At 38.7% G+C, this 24,849-nt stretch overlaps 1 protein-coding gene and 2 pseudogenes across 1 annotated transcript; 2 read left to right on the top strand and 1 right to left on the bottom strand.

Annotated features, from left to right (window-relative positions):
* Positions 1 to 603: 603 nt before the first annotated feature.
* Positions 604 to 2,186, top strand: LOC118480962 (glutathione S-transferase T3-like). The gene is made up of 2 exons (XM_035975987.1): positions 604 to 706; positions 1,390 to 2,186. The coding sequence occupies exons 1-2, from the start codon at positions 604 to 606 to the stop codon at positions 2,184 to 2,186; spliced, it is 900 nt and encodes a 299-aa protein (XP_035831880.1).
* A 520-nt stretch (positions 2,187 to 2,706) lies between these two features.
* LOC110872832 lies at positions 2,707 to 7,934 on the top strand (annotated as a pseudogene).
* A 2,552-nt stretch (positions 7,935 to 10,486) lies between these two features.
* Positions 10,487 to 18,380, bottom strand: LOC110869967 (annotated as a pseudogene).
* Between the last annotated feature and the right edge of the window lie 6,469 nt (positions 18,381 to 24,849).

Genomic DNA, 24,849 nt, shown 5'->3' with positions numbered 1-24,849 from the left:
TCATGTTTGCATATTTGGCGGGTTTTTTGAGTGTTTTGTGTTGTTTGAGTTTAGAAGTACCGATTTGATGAATTGGTGTGTATATTAGTTATGACGATTTGGTGAATTGATGTATATTAGTTACGATTAGTACGAATTTGATGAATTGATGTATATTAGTTAGGATTAGTAGCGATTTGATGAACTGGTATATATATTACTTAGGATTAGTTCCAATTAGATGAATTCATGTATATTAGTTAGGATTAGTAGTGATTTGATTAATTGATTGTATAAGTACCTATTTGATGAATTGATGCATATTGGTAAGTTACCGGGGGCCGGGCGGTCGGGCCGGCGGGTTGTCTCATAGGGTCGGGCCGGTCATAGTTTTCCGGAGAGCTTCATAAATCTCTGGTGAAGAAAAGAAAAGCAAGGTGAAAGATTATGAAGATATCATAATTATAGTAGGTGAACCGGTGAATGTTAAAGAAAAAGGAGAAGAGACGGTGGTGTGGATGATAGGAGGTTAAGCAAGAGCTAATCGTCGATCTTGTTTTTTTGTTTTACTTCAAGAATTGAAACAAAGATAAGATAAAGTGAGAATGAAAGGAAGGGGAAGAGATGACTTTGAGTGTAGGACAAAGTCTGAAAAAGATGTTAGGTGATTTGCCTACTCACAGTGACATTGGGAAGCAAAATAGCTTTTCAATTTTTGTTGTGAATTGTGATTATCAACGAAAATCTAATATTTATTTGAAACTTTATATCTTTATCTTCTTACAAAATATTAATTTTTTATTAGGCTATACGGTATGGGGTCGGCCCCGGGCCGTCGCGGGTCGGCGACGGTCCAAACACCGTGCCGCTCCCATCCCGTCCCGTCCCCAACGTCTCTTTTCCGCCGTTCTCGACGAAGCAAAAAGTGGGCCCCCCAAATTTAAATATGACCGTTAATAAAAAAAAAAATTAAATTTCCATTTTTTGAATAAAGCCAAACGGCTACTTTTTTAAAATATATAAATTAAACCCCCATTTTCACTATCAAACACCAAATTAACTTCCACAATTCACCATTTTCTCCTATAATTTTTACACTCTCTTCCACTACACTCTCAACCTTCTTCCACATAATTTTCATGGATCCGTTCAACAACCCCGATACTCCCAACACGCCTTCGAACAACCCGAATACTCCCACTATTTTTTAAGTTTAGTTTTTAATTTTTTTAACAGTAGGTTATGTTTAGTTTAGTTTTTTAGTTTATTTTTTAGTTTAGGTTTTTTAATTTTTTAACAGTTAGTTTTTTTAATTTTTAGTTTATTTTATTTTAATTCATAACAGTAAGTAATTTTTTTATTATTTTATATGTTTTGTTTATTTAATTTTATTTGTTCGTTTTTTTATAGGTAACAATCAACCGGGTGACGGGTTTTGGTCCAAAGTATTGACCAAGTTTCTCGCCATGATGGACCAAGGCCCGTATAGAGATATCGACTCGGTTTCCTCGAAGTGGCGAAAGTTGAACACGACCGTTAATCGGTTTTGCGCGGAGTATAACAAATTATACACAAGTGACCGTCGTAGCGGGTGGAACGACGAAGATGTGTTCAAAATGGCATTGGAAAAGTATAAACAAAATCATGGTTCCAACTTTCCTCACGTTCGCGCGTGGATGGTTCTAAAAGACGACCCAAAATGGTCGCCCATTCCTAACGAGGTGGCGATGGCGAAACGCCAAAAAACATCGGAAACGGCTAGTTTAAGCGCCGGTGGGTCGGACGCGAGGTGTCACATTAACTTAAATGATGACGCCGACTATGACGAAGACGAGTATAACGTACGTGAACCCGACCGTCCACCGGGCCGAGACAAAACAAAAAAGGAGCGGGCCAAGGGAAAAGGAAAGGAAACGGTGGACCCGAACATGGTTGAGTTTATGGAACACCTAAAAGTGTACAACGACATATCGGCCCAAAAGTCGAAGACGAAGGAGCGGGCCGTCGAAGAAAAAAGCCGTGCATCGGACGAGAAGTTAAAAGAAAAGGTCCGATTGTCGAATGAGAAAATCCGAATCTCCGATGAAAAAATTCGGCTTAAGGAATGGGAAATAATGATGATTAATGTCGAGAACGAACCCGAGCCGAGACGTTCGATGTTGAAAAAACTACAAGACGACATCATGAAAAAGCATCAAATTATTTAACTTTATGTTTATTTTTATTAAGTCTTTTTTTTTAAGTTTATGTTTTTTTTAATATTTATGTAATGTGGGTTTAATATTAATGAAAATATTTTATTAGTATATTTGTCAAATGTTAAAAAAATAAAATAATAAAAAAAATAAAATAAACATGGTGAGGACTATGACTAGGATCATCCTACCATGCCTTGTAGTTTTGGAGGATGGAGCATCTTAGTGAGGATTGTGACGTGTCGCCTACGTGGCGGACCATCCTCCAAGGATGGTCCATCACCATACCATGTAGTCTCATTGATTTGTATATATATTTTAAACTTTTATAATATAACTAGTATTAATTCAATTATTTGACCGGTTATCTATACTATTATAAAAAGGAGAAGTGATGTACAATATTGTAATTTTACCATGTTTACAAGTTATAAAGCACCATGTACAAGGATATGGAAGCCATTTTAGATGAGTTAGACCTAAAGTTTTAAGACACTAAAGGGGTAATTGTGGGATTTCAGACTCCTATGTCGGCAATTGAATGCATCAGTTTCTAATCGATTCAAACACCCTGCTTCAATTCATACTCAATTATTAATAGATATAGAGAGAGAATCGGGAATAAATCGCCGGAAACAGAATGGGGGAACGAGAACAGGCAAGGAGAGGAAGGGACTTTGACAGGAGTGGTTCGATTAGGCGCCAGATGCTCCGGTTTTAGGTTCCGGCGACACTCTTCGTATAGAGAGGCACAGGGCCATGCCTCCGGAAATCATTATTTCCACTTCTGTTACATTTCCAAAACCAAGCCCTAATCACTCATCGCTCCTGTAATTCACCATCTTTGACTCATCGTCAAGCAACCATGGGTTCAGGACTTTAGGTAAGGTTAACCTTCACTATCTCTTACTTACACCTTTTTATTCCAGTCAGTTCATCAAAATATATGTATGAGCATGCGTTTAATTCCAGTCAGTTAACCTTTTACGCCTTTCAATTCCAATTTCTTCATTATTGATTCAATGCCTTTACATGTTCGTATTTCGACGCAGATATGGAGGAATATGCTTTTGAGTACTCCGAGTAGGAACCTGAGGCTGAAGAGCAAGATGTGGATATTGAAAATCAGTATTACAATTTGAAAGGTACCGAATATTATTTGATTTGCATATACTGAACTGGTAGGTTATGGTTGTTAAAATATAGTTGTTATAATGTTAGGTTTTAGTTGTTATTGACTTATTGTAAGAGTTTAATGTTGCTGATTACAGTTCAATTGCTCATCCGAATTGTTAGAAGCGCTCCAGTTTAGATGTCGTTTATGTTATATAAAACTCCCACACTTTGTTTTAATGTGTTTGGTATAGTTTCACATTTCCGAAAGAAGGTTTTTATTTATGAATCGGACTTATCAGGCTACAGATGGCAGAAATCTCTCTTGGTTATGCGTTGAATCCCATTAGGCATCCGTTGCTATTTATAGGGTTTTTTATGCATTTAAGAATATAGATTTAAAGAAATATGAAGTGGGATGACAGTTTGGACAAAGTGAAATGATTTAAACCTTATGTTATTAATTCTGTTATTGTATTGTTTTGATTGATGAGTCATGAGGTGAGGTCACTCCTTTGTGATATTGTTTGATAGTTTAACTCCTTTGTGGGCGCTTCATGGGTTAAAAAAGCCAAAAAATGAAACGGGTCTAAAGTGTTAAATGGATGTGAAGTTTATTTTTAATGATTGTCACAATGGAAATGGTATTTCTGGTCAACCCGACTTGGGTCGTTACAGTCCGCATTAAAAGCTACCTAATTATCCGGACATGTTTCCCAACCCACACTCTCCCTCCCCATATCTGATCAAACATGCTCCAGTTCTCTTGTTCTCAAACTATTATCATATTTGATCAGCACTTTATTGTGCAAAGTTTTTTTATTTCTTTCTGTTGACATTGGTATAGGTGATGCGGACTATACAGGCGTGACCTTACTCCATTGATAGCGAATGCAGATTATGGTTTCTTATCGACAGATATTAGTGCAATTTATCTCACTTTGGACAATTTGTTTACTTTTTATTTTCTTTAACTGATTTTTATTTATTATTTATTGTGAATTTATGATAAAGTTTTTCTTTCATCTTCTGTTATTATCTTCCACGTACTATTTTTCATGACCTGTGTTGCTATGTTTATTGTTTGGTTATTATTTTACAGGTTGGAAAGGATCCTAGGAATAATAACACTGATCTTTATAGGTTGATGTATGCAAAACCAAATGAGTTCACTGAAGAGGATATCAAACAACAAGACTGAGGGTATATATTGTTATTTATCATTATAACGAAAATACTATATAAAGCTGAACACCAGACTCTTTTAATTCTGATACTGAACGAAACATGTGCGGCTCCTTAACCACAAACTTATTTTGCGAAACCTCATTCGGGCAGATGCTGGCGCGAAAGAGTTCTAGAAAGTGGCTTCCATCAACCCCCAAAGAACTGTTCTTGGGAGTATCTAAATCTTTGTATATAATGGATCCAAAAGGTTTTGTCGAAATGCTTATCCTTTTTCTTGAAGAAAAAGGTGTTGGAATTGTTACAGCTCCCTTCCTTGATGATGATTCTAAGGTATTTTTGTAGTTTTATATTTATCAAAGGTCATGTTATATTATCATCTATGCATTGACATTGTTCTTTTTAGGATGATGCAAGCCGGATCACTCCCCACCTTGGCACGTGGAAAGGTCACTCTGTAACAAAGCGTAGCAGTGTTTATGGCGCAACTGAATCTGAAGCTGACACAGTGACATCACTTGGTTTGGATGACAACGGTCAACTAATCCAGGTGCATTAGCCATTTGATCGTAGATAGTTAGATAAATCAGTTTGGGTTGAATTTGTGTATTTGATAAAACAGAATCAAACTTCGACATACAAGGGTTCATGCTTCAGTTTCACTCTCTTTTGATTCCACCCATTGTTGCAGTAGCAATTGATTTCCCAACGCATATCGCGTAAATATGAGTCATCGGCGGCCCCAGCTACCTCTTTACAGAGCTTGTTCACCAGTCTTGCTGCGTGTTTATTCCCACCTAGAGTATGCTGCAAAACTCCTGGATAATGAAGCAATTCTATGTCCTCACCAGAGTTTATTAGCCTATCAAGAAAGAATACAGAAGCCGTACATGTGGTTTGCAGCCTATCAAGTCAACTTATTTATTTATTTGGTTTGAAAATTATAACAGTGATGAAATGGAAAAAGTCAAAGGTTTTCCTCTAGATACACTAGCACCATTTCGAGAACGATTGAAGATATTAGGTTGAGTTGTAAATGTAGATGACCTTCAGTTAAGTGCACCCGAAAGGAAGATTATGAATGCTTACAACGAAAAACCCGTGCTTTCACGTCCCCAAGATGAGTTCTACCAAGTAAGTATTGGATATTGGTATGCAAAAGCGGTGGGCTTTTCGTATCCGAGGCGCAAGCTAATTATATATACTTTCCTATATATCCCATACGTTTTTAGCTTTCCATACCCAAAATATAGCTATAAGTATGGTTTTTGTATGATTTTTTGTTTCGTTTTGATGGTTTTTCCAGTTTCGTTTCGGATCGGTTTCAATCCTTTTAGTTTTTTGTTTCGTTTGGTTTTTTTTTTAAAGTACAATCTTTCTTTTAAAAAAAACAATTTTTAACCAACCTGACCCGAAACCCGTTCTGACCCCGACCCGTTTCAACCCGAACCTGTTCTGACCCAAACCCGCTCCGACCCGAACCAAAACAACCTTTTTTTTGTAATTGACCCGTTTTGACCCATGACCCGACCCGAACCGACCCGTTTGCCAGGTCTACACCAGATCTCCCTAAGTGTGGCCTGAAAAATATCTCACTTAACAATATACTTCCTCTACTTTTGAATCTAGAATTATATCTAATTAAATTGATAAATGTCTTTCAGGCCACAGCAGAACACAAACTAAGTCATAAAAAGAGAATACCTAGACTATGTGTGAGGTGTTATCCACCCAGCACCGGCCTCATGTTCAATACATGTGAAGGGTACTTCTGCAGGTGTTAGTTTTTTATTTAAGCTTTAACATTATGCATACATATGTTTGTACGTTATGTTACTCGGGAGATTGCATCACAGGAACTTCAAGGATGGGTGATGGATGGTATTTTTATCTAATTGGTCATATTTATATTTGTTTCAATTTTTGAGTTACTCCAAATGAATTTGTTTGGAATTTTAAGGTGATGAAGGAAAAAAAGAGAGATTTTGTTCAACTGGAGCTTAAAGCAGATCATACCAATTTCATGCATAATGAACCATGAAAAAAAATTATCATATTATAGGCTCTATGTCTTTGGCATCCATCTGCTGGCCATTCCCACTTTTAGGTTTGTGTTCTTAACTTTCACACTTAAATATTGAAGTTGGTTGCTGAATGTTTAGACTTGTAATTGTTTGTTGAATGTTAAAGTGCTATTCTCAGTGATGGGAAAGAAAGGTCAAACCCAAATGGCAATGTGGCTATTCTCCGAGATGAGAAACAGCCGGTGCAGACCCGGTACTTCCGTATACAATTCACTGATCACAGCTCACCTACACTCCAAAGACAAATCGAAGGCCTTATCTAAGGCGCTCGGGTACTTCGAGAAGATGAAAGTTACGGAACGGTGCAAACCGAGCATTGTGACGTACAACATTCTTGTACGAGCGTCTGCGCAGGCGGAAAATGTTGCGCAAGTTGAAGCATTGTTTAAACATCTAGAGGAGAGTTTTTGCACTCCGGATATTTACACGTTCAATGGTATGATGGACGCGTATGGAAAAAATGGGATGGTAGGTGAAATGGAAGGGGTACTCGCGCGGATGAAAAGTAATCAGGTAAAACCCGACATCATAACTTAAAACTTGTTGATTGATTCGTATGGACGAAAGCAAGAATTTGAAAAGATGGAACAAGTGTTTAAGAGCTTGTTACGGTCGAAAGAGAGACTGACGGTTTCCACTTTTAATTCAATGATAATGAATTACGGGAAAGCACGACTTAGAGACAAAGCGTTAGCGGTCTTTTAGAAGATAACAGATATGGGATACGCCCCGAATTTCATAACGTATGAATGCATGATTATGATGTATGGATGTGATTGTGTATCGAAGGAGAGGGGAATATACGAAAATATGATAAGGACGGAAAAGCATTTAAAGGTTTCGACCTTGAAAGCTATGTCGAATGTTTACTGTTTAAATAGTTTGCCAATTGAAGCAGATAAGTTATTTGAGACTGCGTGTAACAGTGGGATGTTTTGTATTGATTCTTCGACGTACTTTATAAATCCTACACGAAAGCGAACATGACGGACCTAATACAGAAACTGTTGAAGCTATGGATAGAGATGGCATTGTGCTGAATAAACGGTTCTTTCTTGAAGCGTTAGGGGCGCTCAGATCATCACGAGCTGATCAAGATGCTATTACTGCTAAAATTAATTCGAACATGCCTGTAGATATGACCAAGATACAAGACGAAGACTTGTTCTTGTTCTAGAACTGATTTATTAGATGTTCCGAGCAGAAATCAAACGGTAATGATGTCTGCAACTGGTGGTCAACTTGTTTGGATTTCTGCATATTTCTTGTGGCTTTAAGGCTAAATCGACCTGTCGAGTGTAGCAAAATGTGACAAGTTTTCATGTAGTTTACTTGTTTAATCATATTCAAATATTTATTGTTATTTCTATCTTGTGTATGTCGTATTCAGAACTAGAGGTGACAAACAAAATAAGCAGATTGATCACATGTCAAAACAGGTCCATGGGTAGGTTTGACAAGTCAAAACTGGTGATTTGTTCATGTCTCGCGTTATCGACTCCGCCGCAACGCGCGGGTCTCCCACTAGTTTTATATAATTTATGACATAATCCGGGTCTTAAATTCGGTCAAACCGGTCGGACCGGTCCGACCTTTGAACCCGTAAGACGACTGGGTCGACCTCCGGTCCAGTTCTGAAAACATTGTTGGTAACGATTAGTACGAATTTGATGTATTAATGTATGTTAGTAACAATTAGTACTGATTTGATGAATTGATATATATTACTTACTATTAATACTGATTTGATGAACTGATATATGTATATCAGTTAGGATTGATATCGAGTTGCTGGATTGATATATATTCGTTACGATTGATACCTGAGTTGATGAAATGATATAATATTAGTTACTATTAGTACCTGATAGACGAATTTATAGATATTAGTTAGGATTGATACAGATTTGATGAATTAATATATATTAGTTACGATTATTATCCATCTGATGAATTGGTATACATTAGTTACAATTAGTACTGCTTTGATGAATTGAGTTACATTAGTATAAATTAGTACCTATTTGATGAACTGATATAAACTAGTTTCGATTTGAAGAATTGATATATATTAGCTACGATTAGTACTTATTTGAAGAATTGATATATATTAACTATGATTAGTACTACTGAGTTGATGAATTGATATATATGTATTAGTTACCGTTGGTACCAACTTGATGAATTGATCTATATTAGTAATCTTTGCTAATCTACTGAAACTTCCTTTAAGTGACAGTCTAAATATATGTAGCATAGAAAGTATCTTTAGATTAATTGCCAGATTACATATTTTTACTACACAAAAACATGAAGATACCTTAGTGTTTGCTGGTTGCTACTATTAATCTTACCGTATGATACCTATAGGGCAGTTAGGTATATATGGAGGGTATTGAATCAAAAGCACCGGCAGAAAATGTCGAAGGTGAGGGTGTATGCATACCACAGAACAGAACATGTGTAGTTTAGCCATTTTTCATAAATATTTTAATATGGTAATTTAAATAATAGTTTGAAAACCAAGTATGAAACAAATTATCTGAACATCTATACACAAAGGATTAGCATGTTTAAAAACAGAGCATAATTTTATTCTTTATGTGCTTCAACAAGTGAAAGGAACTTTTTATTGAATAGAAATTAAAAAATATATATATTTTTTTTGCATTTGTAAAAACATGATATATATTAGAATTTTCAAAAATGCTGGGGGTACATAACGATGGCGACCTGCCATATAAAAGTAATTACATTCGTTATGTCTTCAGCCTTTGACCGGGTAGGAAGCTTTTGACCGCATCGATGGCGACCTGTCATATAACTCTAATTTAACCTCACATATCCATTTTTGTTATTTCTTTTGGCTTTAAAACTCAATGACAATCAGAAGCCATCACAAAAACAATCTCGCTATCGGTCATCTCCTCCCTGACTACTTCTGAGTGAACCTAGGTCGCCGGAACCAGATCTTCCATCCTACACGATTCGGGTTGCTAAAACAACTCTATAAGCTACTTCATTTTTCCAATCCATCTAGTGGAGATTTAAATTTGGGCTTTAGATTTGTAAGGTAGCGCTTAAAGGAATTTGAAAATAGTTTAAATGAAAAAAAGCGTGTTTCATATCAAGCTGTCATGTTTGTTATTAATGTTCATGAATGATTATATTTTTCGAGCTTGCCTCGTTGCTAATTACAAATTTACAGGAGTGTTTAGATCGGTATTGCAACCCACAAATCTATGTCATGAAGGTGTGTTTATGTGGAAGTCTCTTATGTTACAAGATCTCAAGATGATTTCTTTGATGGAAGTGGTGGTCTCAGAATAAGGTAAATCTGAATTTAATTTATTGTGAAATCTATATATATTCTTTTCCTTTTTGTTGTGGAAAATTAGACTAGTATTTGAAGAGTCAATGCACATAAAATATGTAACCGACTTTACACACCTAAAACCACTTAGGTTATGCGGTATGGTGATGGTCCTCCCTTGGAGGATGATCCGCCACGTAGGCGCCACGTCATAGTCCCTTGGAGGATGATCCACCATGGTAGAAACACTGGAAATGGAGGATGATCCTACCCCACCAAGTTTATTTTTATTTTTTTAAATTCATCTACTTTTTTTAACATTTGATCCAGGCTAAATCATGAATTCATCAACACATAAAAAAACAAAACAAGAAATAACTGCCTAAATCAAAATCAGTTCATTTGAGCATCAAAACAGCACAGGCAACTAATTTGATCCAGGTTGTTTAAAAATCATCAGACCACTTCATGAACATGAATAAATCACAAAAATTATAAACATTTCTCAAATGAAAATCATTTTATAAAACATCCGATAGCTTCAAGAGCATGTAAGATCAACAAGCATATATCATGAATAAATTAAAAAACGAGTTAGATGTATCGAATTAGTTAAGTCAGAAAATTACCAATGGAACTACAGGGTATAGTCTGAGAGTCTCGGATAACACTGCATGAAGATAATGCATTTTCTCAAGTGCAGCTTCGGTCAACTTGACCCCGAATTCATCCATAGACGTGTCATCGTCAGCTTCTGTGGCTGTTTTCACTTCATCTGCTATTTTTTGTTGAATCAACGGATGCTTACAGAGCATGTAAAAGAACCACGTGAGAGTGTTTGCAGATGTGTCCTTTCCGGCAATCACAAAACTCAGGGTAATGTCTCGCAAATACTTATCGGTCATATTCTCCGGATCGTTTTCATTTTCAATCAAAAATCTTGATAATATACCTTGTTTATCTCTCTATTAAGATTTAAAAAAACACACATTAATCGTAATAAACAAAACGTCTGATTTTAACCGTAAAAGAATGAGTTTACCCACATGAAGATTTATGTCTTTCATCTGCTCCCTCTTGTTTCGTATCAATTCGTACACAAACTCATCGACCATTCTGATAGTCTTTTTAAGTTCAGCTTCTTCCGGACCGATGCTGAAAAATCTCTTTACCTTCCACAGAAGATCCACAAATCGCCAAAAGGTTAAACTATTCGACTCATCAAACGCACGCTTTCATAAACTGATTACTTGCCTCATCTAACCCAGATAGAGTGTCCAGATCAAACCCGAATCCCACTTTAAATATCGAATCTAAAGTAGATTTCAACAACAAATCCTAAACAAAAACAAATTGTTATCACTCCCATTTAGCTAATCACCCTGTATTAATTTACTATTCTATACGTGAATATCAATTAACATATATAAGTTGATCAGAAGTGAATTTCTCACCTGCAAATTCATTGTTTCATCAGCAGCTGCAAGTAATGAAATCTTTTTAGCATGTTTAACACCATTTGACCTAAAAATAACATAACTAAAATCGTGTAAATTTCTCGTCGAGAACTCGAAACTCGCAAGCTTCCGTTGATGACGCCATTTATCTCCATCCACCGTGAAAATCCCATCCCCAAAATCAACCAAATCAACATAAACAAACAAAACTAGCACCGATAATCAGATCAAACTCACTAATTCTAACATCAAAACAACACAATAAACTAATTCGATCATCTGATCGCTTCAAAAACACGTGAATTCAACAAAAAAATGATTCAACTACAAAAAAAACTAATAAAAAACCTAATTAACATCCGATTAAACGCAATCAAAACAACATAAGTTAAACCGAATCAAAATCAAACGAGTCCTGATGGAGTTTCAAAATCAAACGAGTCCTAATGGAGTTTCATATTCAAGTGCCGATATCTCATCCTTCTGTTGTTCAGTACCCCGTTCGATCAGAACCAACTGTTCTTGATGGAGTTTCATATTCAACCCGGGAATCGATCGTCTCTTCGGTAGAAATCCATTCTCAGACCGGTTCTCCACTAGAGAACGAGTAGAGAGCCCGAACGAGTCCTGATTCTAACGATTTTGAGTGAAAAGTGAAAAATGTTGAAGAAAAGTGTAAATCAGTTGGAAAACGTTTAGATTTAGTTGTAATCAGTGTAAAATGATGTGAACCAACTGTTCTTGATGGAGTTTCATATTCAACCCGGGAATTGATCGTCTCTTCGGTAGAAATCCATTCTCAGACCGATTCTCCACTAGAGAACGAGTAGAGAGCCCGAACGAGTCCTGATTCTAACGGTTTTGAGTGAAAAGTGAAAAATGTTGAAGAAAAGTGGAAATCAGTTGGAAAACGTTTAGATTTAGTTGTAATCAGTGTAAAATGATGTGAAAATCCTTCAGGTCTGAACCGTTCTTGGTGAGGTGAGGTCACACTTCAGTGTTCATAAGAACTCTATGATGACGTCACCTTAGAACAACCCAAATCGAGTGATTCCACGGTGAAATTATGAGATTTGTTGGTGAAAATGATGAGAAAGTGTGTAATGAAGATGGAAGTACAGATGTAGAGTGAAAACTTACAAGGATCGTGAGGAATCGAGAGAAAAGAGGCTGAGAGTGCACGGGTCGGACGGAGCTGTCACATCAATGCACAGTTGATGTGATAGTGGGGTATTTATAGTGTGAGAGGTGAAAGGCGGTGTAGTGTTGTGTGGGTCGGAGGGCCGTTCGTTCGGTTGGCTGTCGCGAGTTAGTTTTCTGACTTTCGTTTTGTGCGTTGAGAATTGCGTTGCGTTTAGGTGAGTTGCGAGTAAGCGATGCGATAGCATTAAACAATAGTTACACAAATAACATAATTAACACATAACAACATACAAGTAAGTAGATTTGCGTTAGCGTCTGCGATGAGATTGCGGTGCGATAGAATTGTGATTGCGTTCACGAATAACACCTCAAACAAATATAAACATGCACAAGTAAAGCAAATAATAACACACACATAGGACAATCCAATAGTTGCGATTCGAGTTACGATGCGATAGCGATATGATAGCGTTAAGTAGAATAACGTTTAGTTACATTTATCGCATTGTTACTTCACATAATAATAATCGTAAAATACAATGTTGTTAACCAATATATCGATTATCGAGGTTCGAGAGGTCAAGAAATAATACATAAGAAATGATAGATCTGCCATTTCTTATTATAACAACCCGAAAGGTCAGGTTGTTACAGCCTCCCCTACTTTAGGGAATTTCGTCCCGAAATTAAAGCGCAGGCGTAACGAAGAGTTGTGGATATTTAGCTTTCATATCACTCTCGAGCTCCCAAGTGAACTCGGTGCCGCGTTTGCCTTCCCAGCGAACCTTCACTATAGGAATGCGTGAGCGTCAGAGTTTCTTGGTCTCCCGGTCCATGATTTCTACTGGCTTTTCCACGAAGTGTAGAGTTTCGTTAACTTGCAGATCCTCAAGGGGAACATGCAGGTTTTCTTCGGCTAGGCATTTCTTGAGGTTCGAAACGTGGAAAGTCGGATGTACGTTGCTGAGTTCCTCCGGTAATTCGAGTCGGTAGGCCACTTTGCCAATTCTTTCCAGAATCTTAAAGGGTCCAACGTATCGAGGCGCTAGCTTTCCTTTCTTACCGAATCAGATCACCCCCTTCCAAGGTGAAACCTTTAGGAGTACATGATCACCAACTTCGAAATCAAGGGGCTTGCGGCGTTTATCGGCGTAACTCTTTTGACGACTCCGAGCTTTCAGGAGATTGTCTCGTATCTGGAGGATCTTGTCAGTCGTTTCTTGCAATAACTCAGGACCGGTAAGTTGCGCTTCTCCAATCTCGTGCCATACAATAGGCGATCGACATTTTCTTCCATATAGTGCCTCAAATGGTGCCATTTGAATGCTAGAGTGATAACTGTTGTTGTACGAGAATTCGACTAAAGGTAAATGCGAATCCCAATTACCACTGACGTGATGTCGTGGTCACAATCAAATTTAATCCAATTACTACTAAATAGATAGTGGCAAGTGGGTATCGAATGTGACACCCCAGGAAAACCAGTGAACAATACAGCTTACCTAGCTTCCTCAGTGAGAAGCTCGAATTTCCAAGATTTCCATCTTCGTATTAATTGCACGTTAATTATTTGTTTGTTGTTGACACGACTTGTTGTTTCACAATTGTTCACATTTGTAATATGTTAACTGGTATTGTGATTTACATGATTAATAGGGCGTGCATAAGTGTGTATGTAATATAAGTTTATTACTAGTAACATGTTTAATATCAACCAGATGGAACCTTTGGCCGAAATCACCTTAGCCGAAAACACCCTCACTCACGAAATGGGCTTCGGCCCAGTAGCTATTTGTTATACATTTTGTCCACAACCCTTGCGTGAATGTTTTAATTGGAAAACCCTAACTATCGTTCTCAAGTCGACGACAGCATTCCTTCTATTCGAAAGTCAGATCTTTATTGTTTGATTCCTCTGAGTTCGGTTAGTATAACCTCTTCATGATTTGGTAATTATTTCTTATATTATATTTAATGGTCTTGTTAATATACGATCCTGATTGATGAGCGATAAAGTTATATGCTTGAGTAGATCTTCATCAGTATGTTATAGCTATATGTTTTCATGTGAAAGTATGAATTTTATTATGAATGTATGGCATGTGATCTACAATAAACTTGATGTAATAGTTGAGTAGAGGTCCAATAGAATGGTTACATGAGTCTAGTCTGTTGATGATAATGCTAAACATTATGATGTTGGATTGATACTTGGTACATTAATGATTATATATGGCTGATTGGCACAACCGAATTCAATGTCTTTGCATGTGATAACTTAAGAATTGTCAGCAAGTGCATGTGATCACTTTATCTTTTTCGGCTAGTACATTAGGGTTACTAGGATTGTATGATTAAATTAAAGATTCATGACATGATATAAGTGTTGTGATGTTGCTGTTAAGTGATTGGTGGGGTGGGCGGTCAACCAAAGCCATTGGTTGTGGCTTCGGCCCAATGGTACTAGAGAAATAAGTGTGAATATGTATTAGAAAAATCCGACTTTTGAATTTGTAAATAGGGGTCCGAGTTTCATATATTACTAATCAAGTCCGACTTTTTGACCCCCACCACTCTAGTCCGAGTTTTACATTATAAATGGTGGTCCGAGTTTCATGTCCCCCTCTCATGGTCCGACCTTTATACCTTGCCCCACTGTCCGAGCTTTAACCCCCCCCCCCCCCCAACACATTGGTCCGAGTTTTGTGACTTATTTCTCATGTACTATCTGACTTTCAAACAGGGGAAACCCCCCCCACACTTGTCTGAGTATTGAATCTGATGTGTGTTTAATATGAGGCTCTGTACGTATATATATAATGATTGAATCTGATAGGTTGTGTATGTCACATTCTTAAGCCGCTAACTCGGTTAAACTTGTTAAGTTTATCAACGCCGTTGAATATACGAAGTGTGTTAACAGTGACATATACGTTAACCTCCATGTTAGACTTAAAGGTGAAAGTAAAGATGTGACGCATGAAATATGTGAATACGATGAATTGATTACATGATGTATGATTCTATGTGTATAATCATATGATACTGAATGCAACTATATGATTCTACGTGCGTGAACATTCTATGTGATATCATCATGTACGCAATAAACACACACAAAGCACCGTTGTTTGAATATCGAGGATTGTAAACCCTAATTGAATGAATCATGTGCAATATATCCTAGGTCGTGTGTAACGGACTTAGAGATTAATAAACCCTAGAAGCAATAACATACCGAGCAAACCAAGGTGAGTTCACACAGCCAAGGCATGGGGTTCCCAGGGTGGGAATGGGATTGGATTACTTTATTGTACATACTCAGTTGATAGAACCTAACGATAAGGATACGACTAGACTAGTAACACTTATTGAACTGATCTTCGCACACCTGCCAAGGGTTGGCCGCGATATTATGACTGACTTCGCACACCTGCCTTTGGAAGGCCGCGAACTGTAATTTACTATTCTTCGCACACCTGCCTGGTAGGCCGCGATACAGGTAAACCTAGTCTAGAATACTCAGGATGAACATTCCCCTAATATCTTCGCATACCTGCCTGGGAGGCCGCGATGGAAACTAATACGATACATGACATAACGAACGCACATACTATTACTCACACTATACTATTACTGAACTATTAACTGTGAACTCGCTCAACTAGTTGTTGATCCTCTGTTACATGCCTTGCAGGTCGTTAGATACATGGAGCTTGCACAGGGAGGAGCAGGTCGTTGTGGAGCATGGATCGTGGATGCCATGTTAAAACATTTAAACATTTGAACTTATATTACACATTGGGTTTTCTTACTTATGCTTCCGCTATACTTTGAAACTATGATTATGTTTTGAACACCTATCGTATTGAATGATTGGTTTACATTTAATATACTTGATATTAATTACGTGTTCGATATGATTGGTGGCTTGATCCTGGTCAGTCACGCTCCCAAGCGGTGATACTCCGCAGGTGGATTTTGGGGGTGTGACATCGAACACATGGAGTTTGTGGAATATGTGTTATTTGAAGATTTATCTAAGTTAACTAAAATTAGACTAAATGCAATAAAAGTAAATTCAAGAGTTGGATTAATTGATTTGATTTGAAAAACTAAGATTACTATTCTAATTGCAAAATGAAAATGTTGGTTGTAAACAAATTAGAGACAAATGACCATTTTTAGTTTCTGATTTGCTTTGACATTTATGCTATCATTCCACTAGAAAGAACTACATAGACATAGTTCATGTGTGATTACTTGTAGTGATGAAAGGGAACTAAGTACTCAGATTCCTAGAACGTGAGGTTGTTAGCCGATGATCAATTAACCCTTACCCAAGCCTAATTATACCCATGATATCTCGATTGCCAATGACACCAAGAACTTATGGTTTCAAACTAGATTAACATAAGAATCAACAATTTACTAACAACCAATCACACACCATAACAAACAAAACATAAAGATAAAGTTTGTTAGTCTAGAAATAAGGAAATTAAAGCATAAAGTCTTACAAACCTTCAACTAAAGATAGTCATAACAAGTTTAGCCACTCATGGCTCGAACAAACATCATAACAAAGTCTTGATCTTCAAAATAAGTTAGAAACATAAGAACAATGATTAAAGATGTCTTCAAGCTCCCAAGAACACTAGAAATCGCCCCTAGAACTGTGTGTAACCGAATGGGAATGATTAGAGACCATAAAACATCTTGAAAAGGGCATTAAATGTGAGAGTTACAAGTAGGAACAGTCGGCGCCGTAAGCTACGGTGCCCGCCGTAGCTTACGGCGATCAGCAGGTCAACAGAAGTCAATATGGCACCGTAAGCTACGCCGCCTGCCGTAGCTTACGGTGCCCAACTATTTCATTACGGCAGTCAGGTACTGTCTTATAGCGGTATGTTTTTGAAAGCGCTGAGTGTTGTTTTTCTTTGTTTCTTCATCAAATGTTTAACTTCTTCACATCTTGTTTCCGCTAACTTCCGACATCCATCTATGCTTCTTAAAACCCGCATTTCAAGCTCTTTAACACCTGTAACATCAAACATCTAGTGGTTACCAAATTCAAGCTATTAACCGTACAAAGTATGGGATTTTAATCTCTTTAAAGGCCTTAAGGGTTGTCCTACGGACCACCCGTCAACCACCAAAATCTATAACGCACGAATGGAGCATGTCTTCAAGGGTGCGAATCGTGCGCTCAGTCTGTCCGTCGGTCTGGGGATGGAAAGCGGTACTGAGATTAAGAGTAGTACCGAGAGCGGATTGAAAATTTTCCCAAAGACGCGAGGTAAATCGACCATCGCGGTCAGAGATGATGTCAAGAGGCGACAAGAAATAGAGCGAGCTCTGAAATGCGGCAAGCTCATCCATCTGGTTAAAGGAGGAAAAAGGGACAACCGACAAATCCAAAGAAGGGAAGAGGGTGAAGACCCCGGAAAAATTATAACAAGCGTGCCCAGGACGACTCCTGGCGCGAAAGGCAAGTTGTCTTCCTAGTGGTACGAGGAGGCCCAAGAGAAAGAAGACCTATAGTCATTCCTGGTGTATTTGGTCATTACCAGACTGACTACATTTTTATAGATCCAGGAAGCACCGCGGACATCATTTATGAGCAATGTTTCAATCAACTGGACCAAGAAGATAAAGCGCTCATAGAGCCAGTAGATTACTCACTCACTGGTTTCTGCAATGAGGCCGTTTTTCCTCTTGGTCAGATATGTTTCCCAGTGCTTCTCTCGGATGGGAAGAATTCAAGGACGGAAGAAGTCATGTTCATGGTTTTACCAGCAAATTCAAGGCACGATATCCTTTTGGGAAGAGAGTCCCAAGGAGATTTCAACACGATTTGTTCAGGGCCACACTCAGCAGTTGGTTTCCCAACAAAGACAGGGATAGCCATTATCTATGCAAGCAAAGAGGTCCTCGTGACCGATGAGGCCAGACCTGCAAAAACAAGCAAACCCACACCATGCGCAGAGCCTGAAAAGTGGATCCTAAACAACAAGTATCCAGAGCAAACGATCACTTTGGGCCCGGCAATGTCAGAGCTCACGCGTGCATCACTCAAGAAGTTGTTGTTCGAGAATATGGACGTATTTTCCTGGACACCAGCCGATATGGTTGGCATTCCACGGCATATAGCAGAACACAGATTGAACGTCGCTGAAAACGCTAAACCAGTGGTACACACCAAACGTCATCTTGGAGACATAAAACACGAGGCCATGCAAGAACAAATCAAAGAACTGCTAAACGCTGGGATCATCAGAGAAGTACGTTACCAAACCTGGGTGGCCAGCCCAGTAATGGTCCCAAAAGGAAACGGTGGCTGGAGAATGTGTGTGGATTACAAAGATTTGAACAAAGCTTGCCCGCGCGATTGTTGTGCTCTACCTGAGATTGACGAAAAGATTGATTCACTGGCGTCTTTCAGATGGAAATGCTTTCTCGATTGTTACAAAGGATACCATCAAGTGCAGACGACAATCCAGGACGAAGACAAGACTACATTCCGCACACCAACAGGGTTGTATTGCTACACGAAGATGCCCTTTGGATTAAAGAATGCAGGGCCAACATATCAGAGGTTAATGAATGAAACATTCAGTGATGCCATCGGAAAGTACATCGAAGTTTACATGGATGGCTTGGTCATCATGAGTAAGGAAGAGAATCTGATGCCGGTGAACATTCAGAAAACATTTGACACACTGCGAGGGGTGAATATCAAGTTAAATCCAGCGAAGTGCTCCTTCTGCATGGAGGAAGGGAAATTCCTGGGTTTCATCGTTACCAAAGATGGGTTCAAGGTCAATCCCGAGAAACTGCAAGCAATAGAGCGGATGCCTTCCCCATCAACGATAAAAGAAATGCAGAAATTGGCGGGACGTTTAGCAGCGTAAATCGTTTCCTTGCCAATCATGCAGCAAAGTCATTCCCATTTATCAAAACCCTCCGCAATTGCGTAAAGAAAAACCAGTTCCTATGGACTCCAGAAGCAGAACATGCATTCCGCGAAATGAAAGACTGTCTGATACGCCTACCAACGCTAACAGCCCCAATGAAAGACGAGCCATTAGTCATGTACCTGTCAGCATCCGAAAAAGCAGTAGGATCAGTTCTCCTGGTCGATCAACAAGGAGTGCAAACACCATTATATTACGTATCTCGCACTTTGAATGACCCGGAAACAAGATACGCCATAATGGAAAAGTTGGTCTTAGCGCTGATCCACGCGTCCAGACGATTGCGCAGATACTTCGCTAATCATGTTATCCATGTTCGGACGAATTACAACATTGGCAATATCCTGGCAAGGCCGGAGATATCGGGGAGGTTAGCAAAGTGGGCTATCAAATTGGGGGGCCATAACGTGGTTTTTAGTCCAAGGCCAGCAATCAAAGGACAGGTGCTAGCTGATTTCCTCACAGAAGTACCTGATGATAAAGACAGAGAATGCAAAACGATGGAGATGGCAGAAAAACAATACTCAGAAGAGCCGTGGCTGTTGCATACAGACGACGCATCTAATGAAGATGGAGCGGGTGTAGGACTAAGGCTAATGTAATGCCTGCGTCCCTGAACTTTTAGTTTTTAGTCAATTTTAGTCCTTATACTATGTGATCCTTGACTCTTGATACTTGATACTTAATACTAGATTCTTGATACTTGATTCTTGAGACTTGATCCTTGACTCTTGATACTTGATACTTGATACTTAATACTAGATTCTTGATACTTGATTCTTAAGACGTGATTCATGATACTTAATACTAGATACTTAATACTTGATTCTTGAGACTTGATCCTTGACTCTTGATACTTGATACTTAATACTAGATTCTTGATACTTGATACTTGGTGTTTGACTCTTGAGACTCGTGAAACTTAAGACGATTGCGCAGATACTTCGCTAATCATGTTATCCATGTTCGGACGAATTACAACATTGGCAATATCCTGGCAAGGCCGGAGATATCGGGGAGGTTAGCAAAGTGGGCTATCAAATTGGGGGGCCATAACGTGGTTTTTAGACCAAGGACAGCAATCAAAGGACAGGTGCTAGCTGATTTCCTCACAGAAGTACCTGATGATAAAGACAGAGAATGCAAAACGATGGAGAAGGCAGAAAAACAATACTCAGAAGAGCCGTGGCTGTTGTATACAGACGACGCATCTAATGAAGATGGAGCGGGTGTAGGACTAAGGCTAGTGTAACGCCTGCGTCCCTGAACTTTTAGTTTTTGGTCAATTTTAGTCCTTATACTATGTGATCCTTGACTCTTGATACTTAATACTAGATTCTTGATACTTGATTCTTAAGACGTGATTCTTGATTCTTGATACTTGATACTTAATACTAGATTCTTGATACTTGATTCTTGAGACTTGATCCTTGACTCTTGATACTTGATACTTAATACTAGATTCTTGATACTTGATACTTGGTGTTTGACTCCTGAGACTCGTGAAACTTGAGACCTGGTTAAACGAGAGACTGGAGACTTGACACTTATGTAAACTCGGAAACTTGGAAACTTTTATCCAAATCAAATAATCTTGTTATGTGATAATATTACACAATAATACGCAACGCAACACTTAATCTAACTCGCAAGACGAACCAAAGACGGAAAAGTTGCAAAACGGATTGGACTGTCCGAATTGACATCCGATCGGATGACCATCCAATCGAAGGGCCATTCGACCGAACAACCATCCGATCCAACTGCTACACCACCTTACCTCCTCCCTGACACTATAAATGGGACCTATCACATCATTCCTCACTGATGTGACAGAGCCTTCTGATCCAGACGCACGCACTCTCATTCTTGAGCACTTTTCTTCGATTCTAGGCCGATTCTTGTAAGTTTCAACTTAAATCTTGTACAACTTCAATCTATGCACTATTCCTCACATGATTCTTCCTCTAAATCACACTTTTCACCATGGAATCACTAAGATTTGAGCTCTTGAAGGTGACGTCGCCATGGCGGTTTGTACAACCGACTGTGTGATGTCATTTCCATCAAGTGCTAGCTCAGATCTAATAGATTTCCATGTGTTTAACCCTGAATCTTTACAAAAATCTAAGTTTTTCAGTTAATTTCATGTTATTCTTCAAACTTTCTTAACTTTTACTTGAAATGGTGAAATCCAGACCCAAACGGGCTGTAGACTCGCTATATAGTCTAGAGTCGGCTTGGAAATGGATCATCGCCGGAGAAGATGACCGGATTACGGATTCAGACATGAATACCGTCAAGAACAGACACCTGATCGGACGGGGTGATTCCCATCCGATCAAACAGGCTAAGCCTTGATATGTTTTTCCGTTGTCTCAATACGTACCAGGTTGTCACCGTTAAACTCGAAACTTAGAAATGTTACAAGGTTGCAAAAGGAACAAGATCATTTCAGTCGAATGGCTATCCGATCGGACTGCCATCCGACCGAACGACATATGCCTTACAACCTTCAGTACTTGAACTATTTTGAATCAGAACCTTAAACTTTGAAACTTATACTCGAATAGTCACTCGACCGAACGGTTATCCGATCGGATGACCCTTCGATCGAACGACTTGAATTTGTACTACAACGAAAACTTCAAAAGATAACATTTTCAAAGCACACTTTTGGATCGAATGACCATTCGATCGAATGGCCATCCGTCCAGATGACCATCCGGCGATCCGTCTGAATCAAAATAAGTCATCGGACCGGATGACCATCCGTCCGGATGGCCATCCGATCAGGAGACTATTCCGACACTTTGCATGATTCTCGTTATTCTGCCGATGCTTATCTGTTAATCTATAATCAGGCTAATCTCAGAGCTCCCTTTAATCCAAGTAGTAGGTGTCGATACTTAGCACCCGCTGTAAGTATTCTCAACCCCTTTTCGTTTTAAACTTTTGGGATGCAACATGTATTCTATGAAACTTGAAACTTGAAACCATTTAAATCTAACTCTTTCCCTCTGTAATTGTGAAACTTGATACTTTTGGATTCTTGATTCTTTATGCTATGTGAACGTTTAATCCTTGTGTGTAGTTCCGCCTTAATAATAGTAGCGCTATAGGAGAATGCACCTCCCCATTATTCTCGGGGGTATTGTTAGGAGGATTCTATTTGCTTTCCTTGATTCTTGGGAAAGTGGTAAATGCATTGGGACACTTGGGCTATCACTTGGACTGCGTATACTAGCATGGCTGAAATTATTTTATTGTTTACATGACGGATATGAGTCTTTTTAAACTATTATTCTATATACTCAAACTTGTATACTCGCCAGTACATTATTGTATTGACTTTATTTTAATAATGTTGCAGGCTGATAGAATGCTGGAATCAAGGGAAAACGGGCTAGGATTGATGCTTAGAAACACGCCTAGTTTAATCTAGAAACTTGAAATAATGTTTGATTATTGTCTTGATACTTTGTTATGTGGTTGATGTTTTTAGACAATGTTATCGTGAAATCTAATTGAACTATATTGAAATATCTAGTGTTATGGAAACTCGTGTGCAATCTGAACGCTTAGTGCCACACCCTGATGTTTCCGCCATCGGTTGGGGTGTGATAGCTGGTAAGTCCGGAAAAGCACGAGTTCACATACGCCATTTGCTTAGACTTCAAAAGCACAAACAATGAGGCCGAGTACGAAGCTTTTCTCGCTGGATTACGGTTGGCAATCACGATAGGGTTAAACACATAAAAGCGCATGTTGATTCGATGCTCGTGGCAGGGCAGATCAATGGTCAGTATGACGCCAAAGGAGATGTCATGGCATTGTACCTAGAGAAAGCAAGAACCCTACTTCAAAGCTTCAATTCTTAAAAGGTACATCACATCAATAGAATTGAAAACAAGCCAGCAGATGCACTGAGCAAACTCGCGTCGACAAGCTTCCAACACCTGGCTAAAGACGTGCGCATCGAAGTTCTAAGCAATCCATCAGTCCCATTGAGGCAGGTAAACATCATTCAACTCGGTCCACATCCTGGATGACTCTGATCATCATGTACCTCCAATCCGGAATCTTGCCTGAAAACACAGCCGAAGGAAGAAAGATACAATACAAGTATGAGCATTACCAGATGTCCGACGGAATCCTGTACAGGAAGTCATACCTTGGACCATTACTACAATGTGTAGATCCAGAAGATGCCAACTACTTAATCCACGAGGTACACGAAGGTATCTGTGGTATTCACGCAGGTCCAAGAATGGTAGTGGCAAAAGTAATGAACACAGGCTATTACTGGTCGGGGATGCACTTAGATGCAGTCAAAGTTTCAAGGAAATGTAATGGTTGTCAGAGGCACGCTCCAAAAACTATGCGCCCGAAGAATGAGCTGGTTCCCGTCACAACGGCATGGCCGTTCCAGCAGTGGGGAATAGACATGGTTGGTCCCTTCCGGGAAGCCCCAGGAGCAGTAAAGTTTATCATAATCGATGTAGACCATTTTACCAAGTGGGTGGAGGCGAAAGAATTAGCATCAACCACGTCCACAGTGGTTCGAAGGTTCATTTGGGGAGCAAATAAGCTGTCGTTTCGGCTTACCCCTGCGAATTATAACTGACAATGGAACCAATTTCGCTACTGAAGACCTCCAGAATTGGTTCAAAGAGCTGAACATTGAACACACCTCTCCTTTAGCTAGTAGAGATATGACCTTAATGTATTTGTTTTTGTACAGTTTGTTTACACCTAATGTTTGGGAAACTCATAGTCGTGGTCTATGATGTATTTGGAAGGGATGTGGGTCGAACTAAGGCGGCAATCCAAGTTGTTCTAGAGGCTATAGAAAATCACTACAATGATGAGGATAATGATGCTACAATATCCAAAATAGTCGTCGGAGACGGGCCATGCATGTGCAATTTAGTAGTCTCCTAGATCAGGAACCATAACCAAGTGTAAAGGTTGTTGGTTCGGTATTGATCGTAAGTGGAAAAGAAATTGGAGGGAATGAAGCTCGACTGTTTAAGATTCTGATCTCACGGAAGAGGTATAATGGTAGAAAGCTACTTTGAGTGCAGAAGAACTTCATGTGTGACTTCCTTTGATGGAAAAAAAAAAAAAAAAAACAGGGCCAGCTAAACCTCTTTGAAGGCCCTAAGCAAACTCTAAAATTAGGGCCCCTTTTTACACATTCCATTATTATGAACATGTATCGACCGTACCAAAAGTTCAATCTTGTACCTTCAGGTCATCTATTTCATATTTTATACCTATATTTCATGTATTTATACTTCCGTTTAAAGTATTTATACATCCATTTCAGAAATGTACTTAAACCTCAATTTCATGTATTTCTAAGAAAAAGTTTTAGCCCAAGTTGGTTTTGGATATTAA

This window comes from Helianthus annuus, chromosome 8 (assembly GCF_002127325.2).
Source record: "Helianthus annuus cultivar XRQ/B chromosome 8, HanXRQr2.0-SUNRISE, whole genome shotgun sequence".
In the NCBI taxonomy this organism is placed as follows: Eukaryota; Viridiplantae; Streptophyta; class Magnoliopsida; order Asterales; family Asteraceae; genus Helianthus; species Helianthus annuus.
The sequence above is the reverse complement of the archived record's forward strand: the minus strand, read 5'-3'. Positions and strand labels throughout refer to the sequence as shown.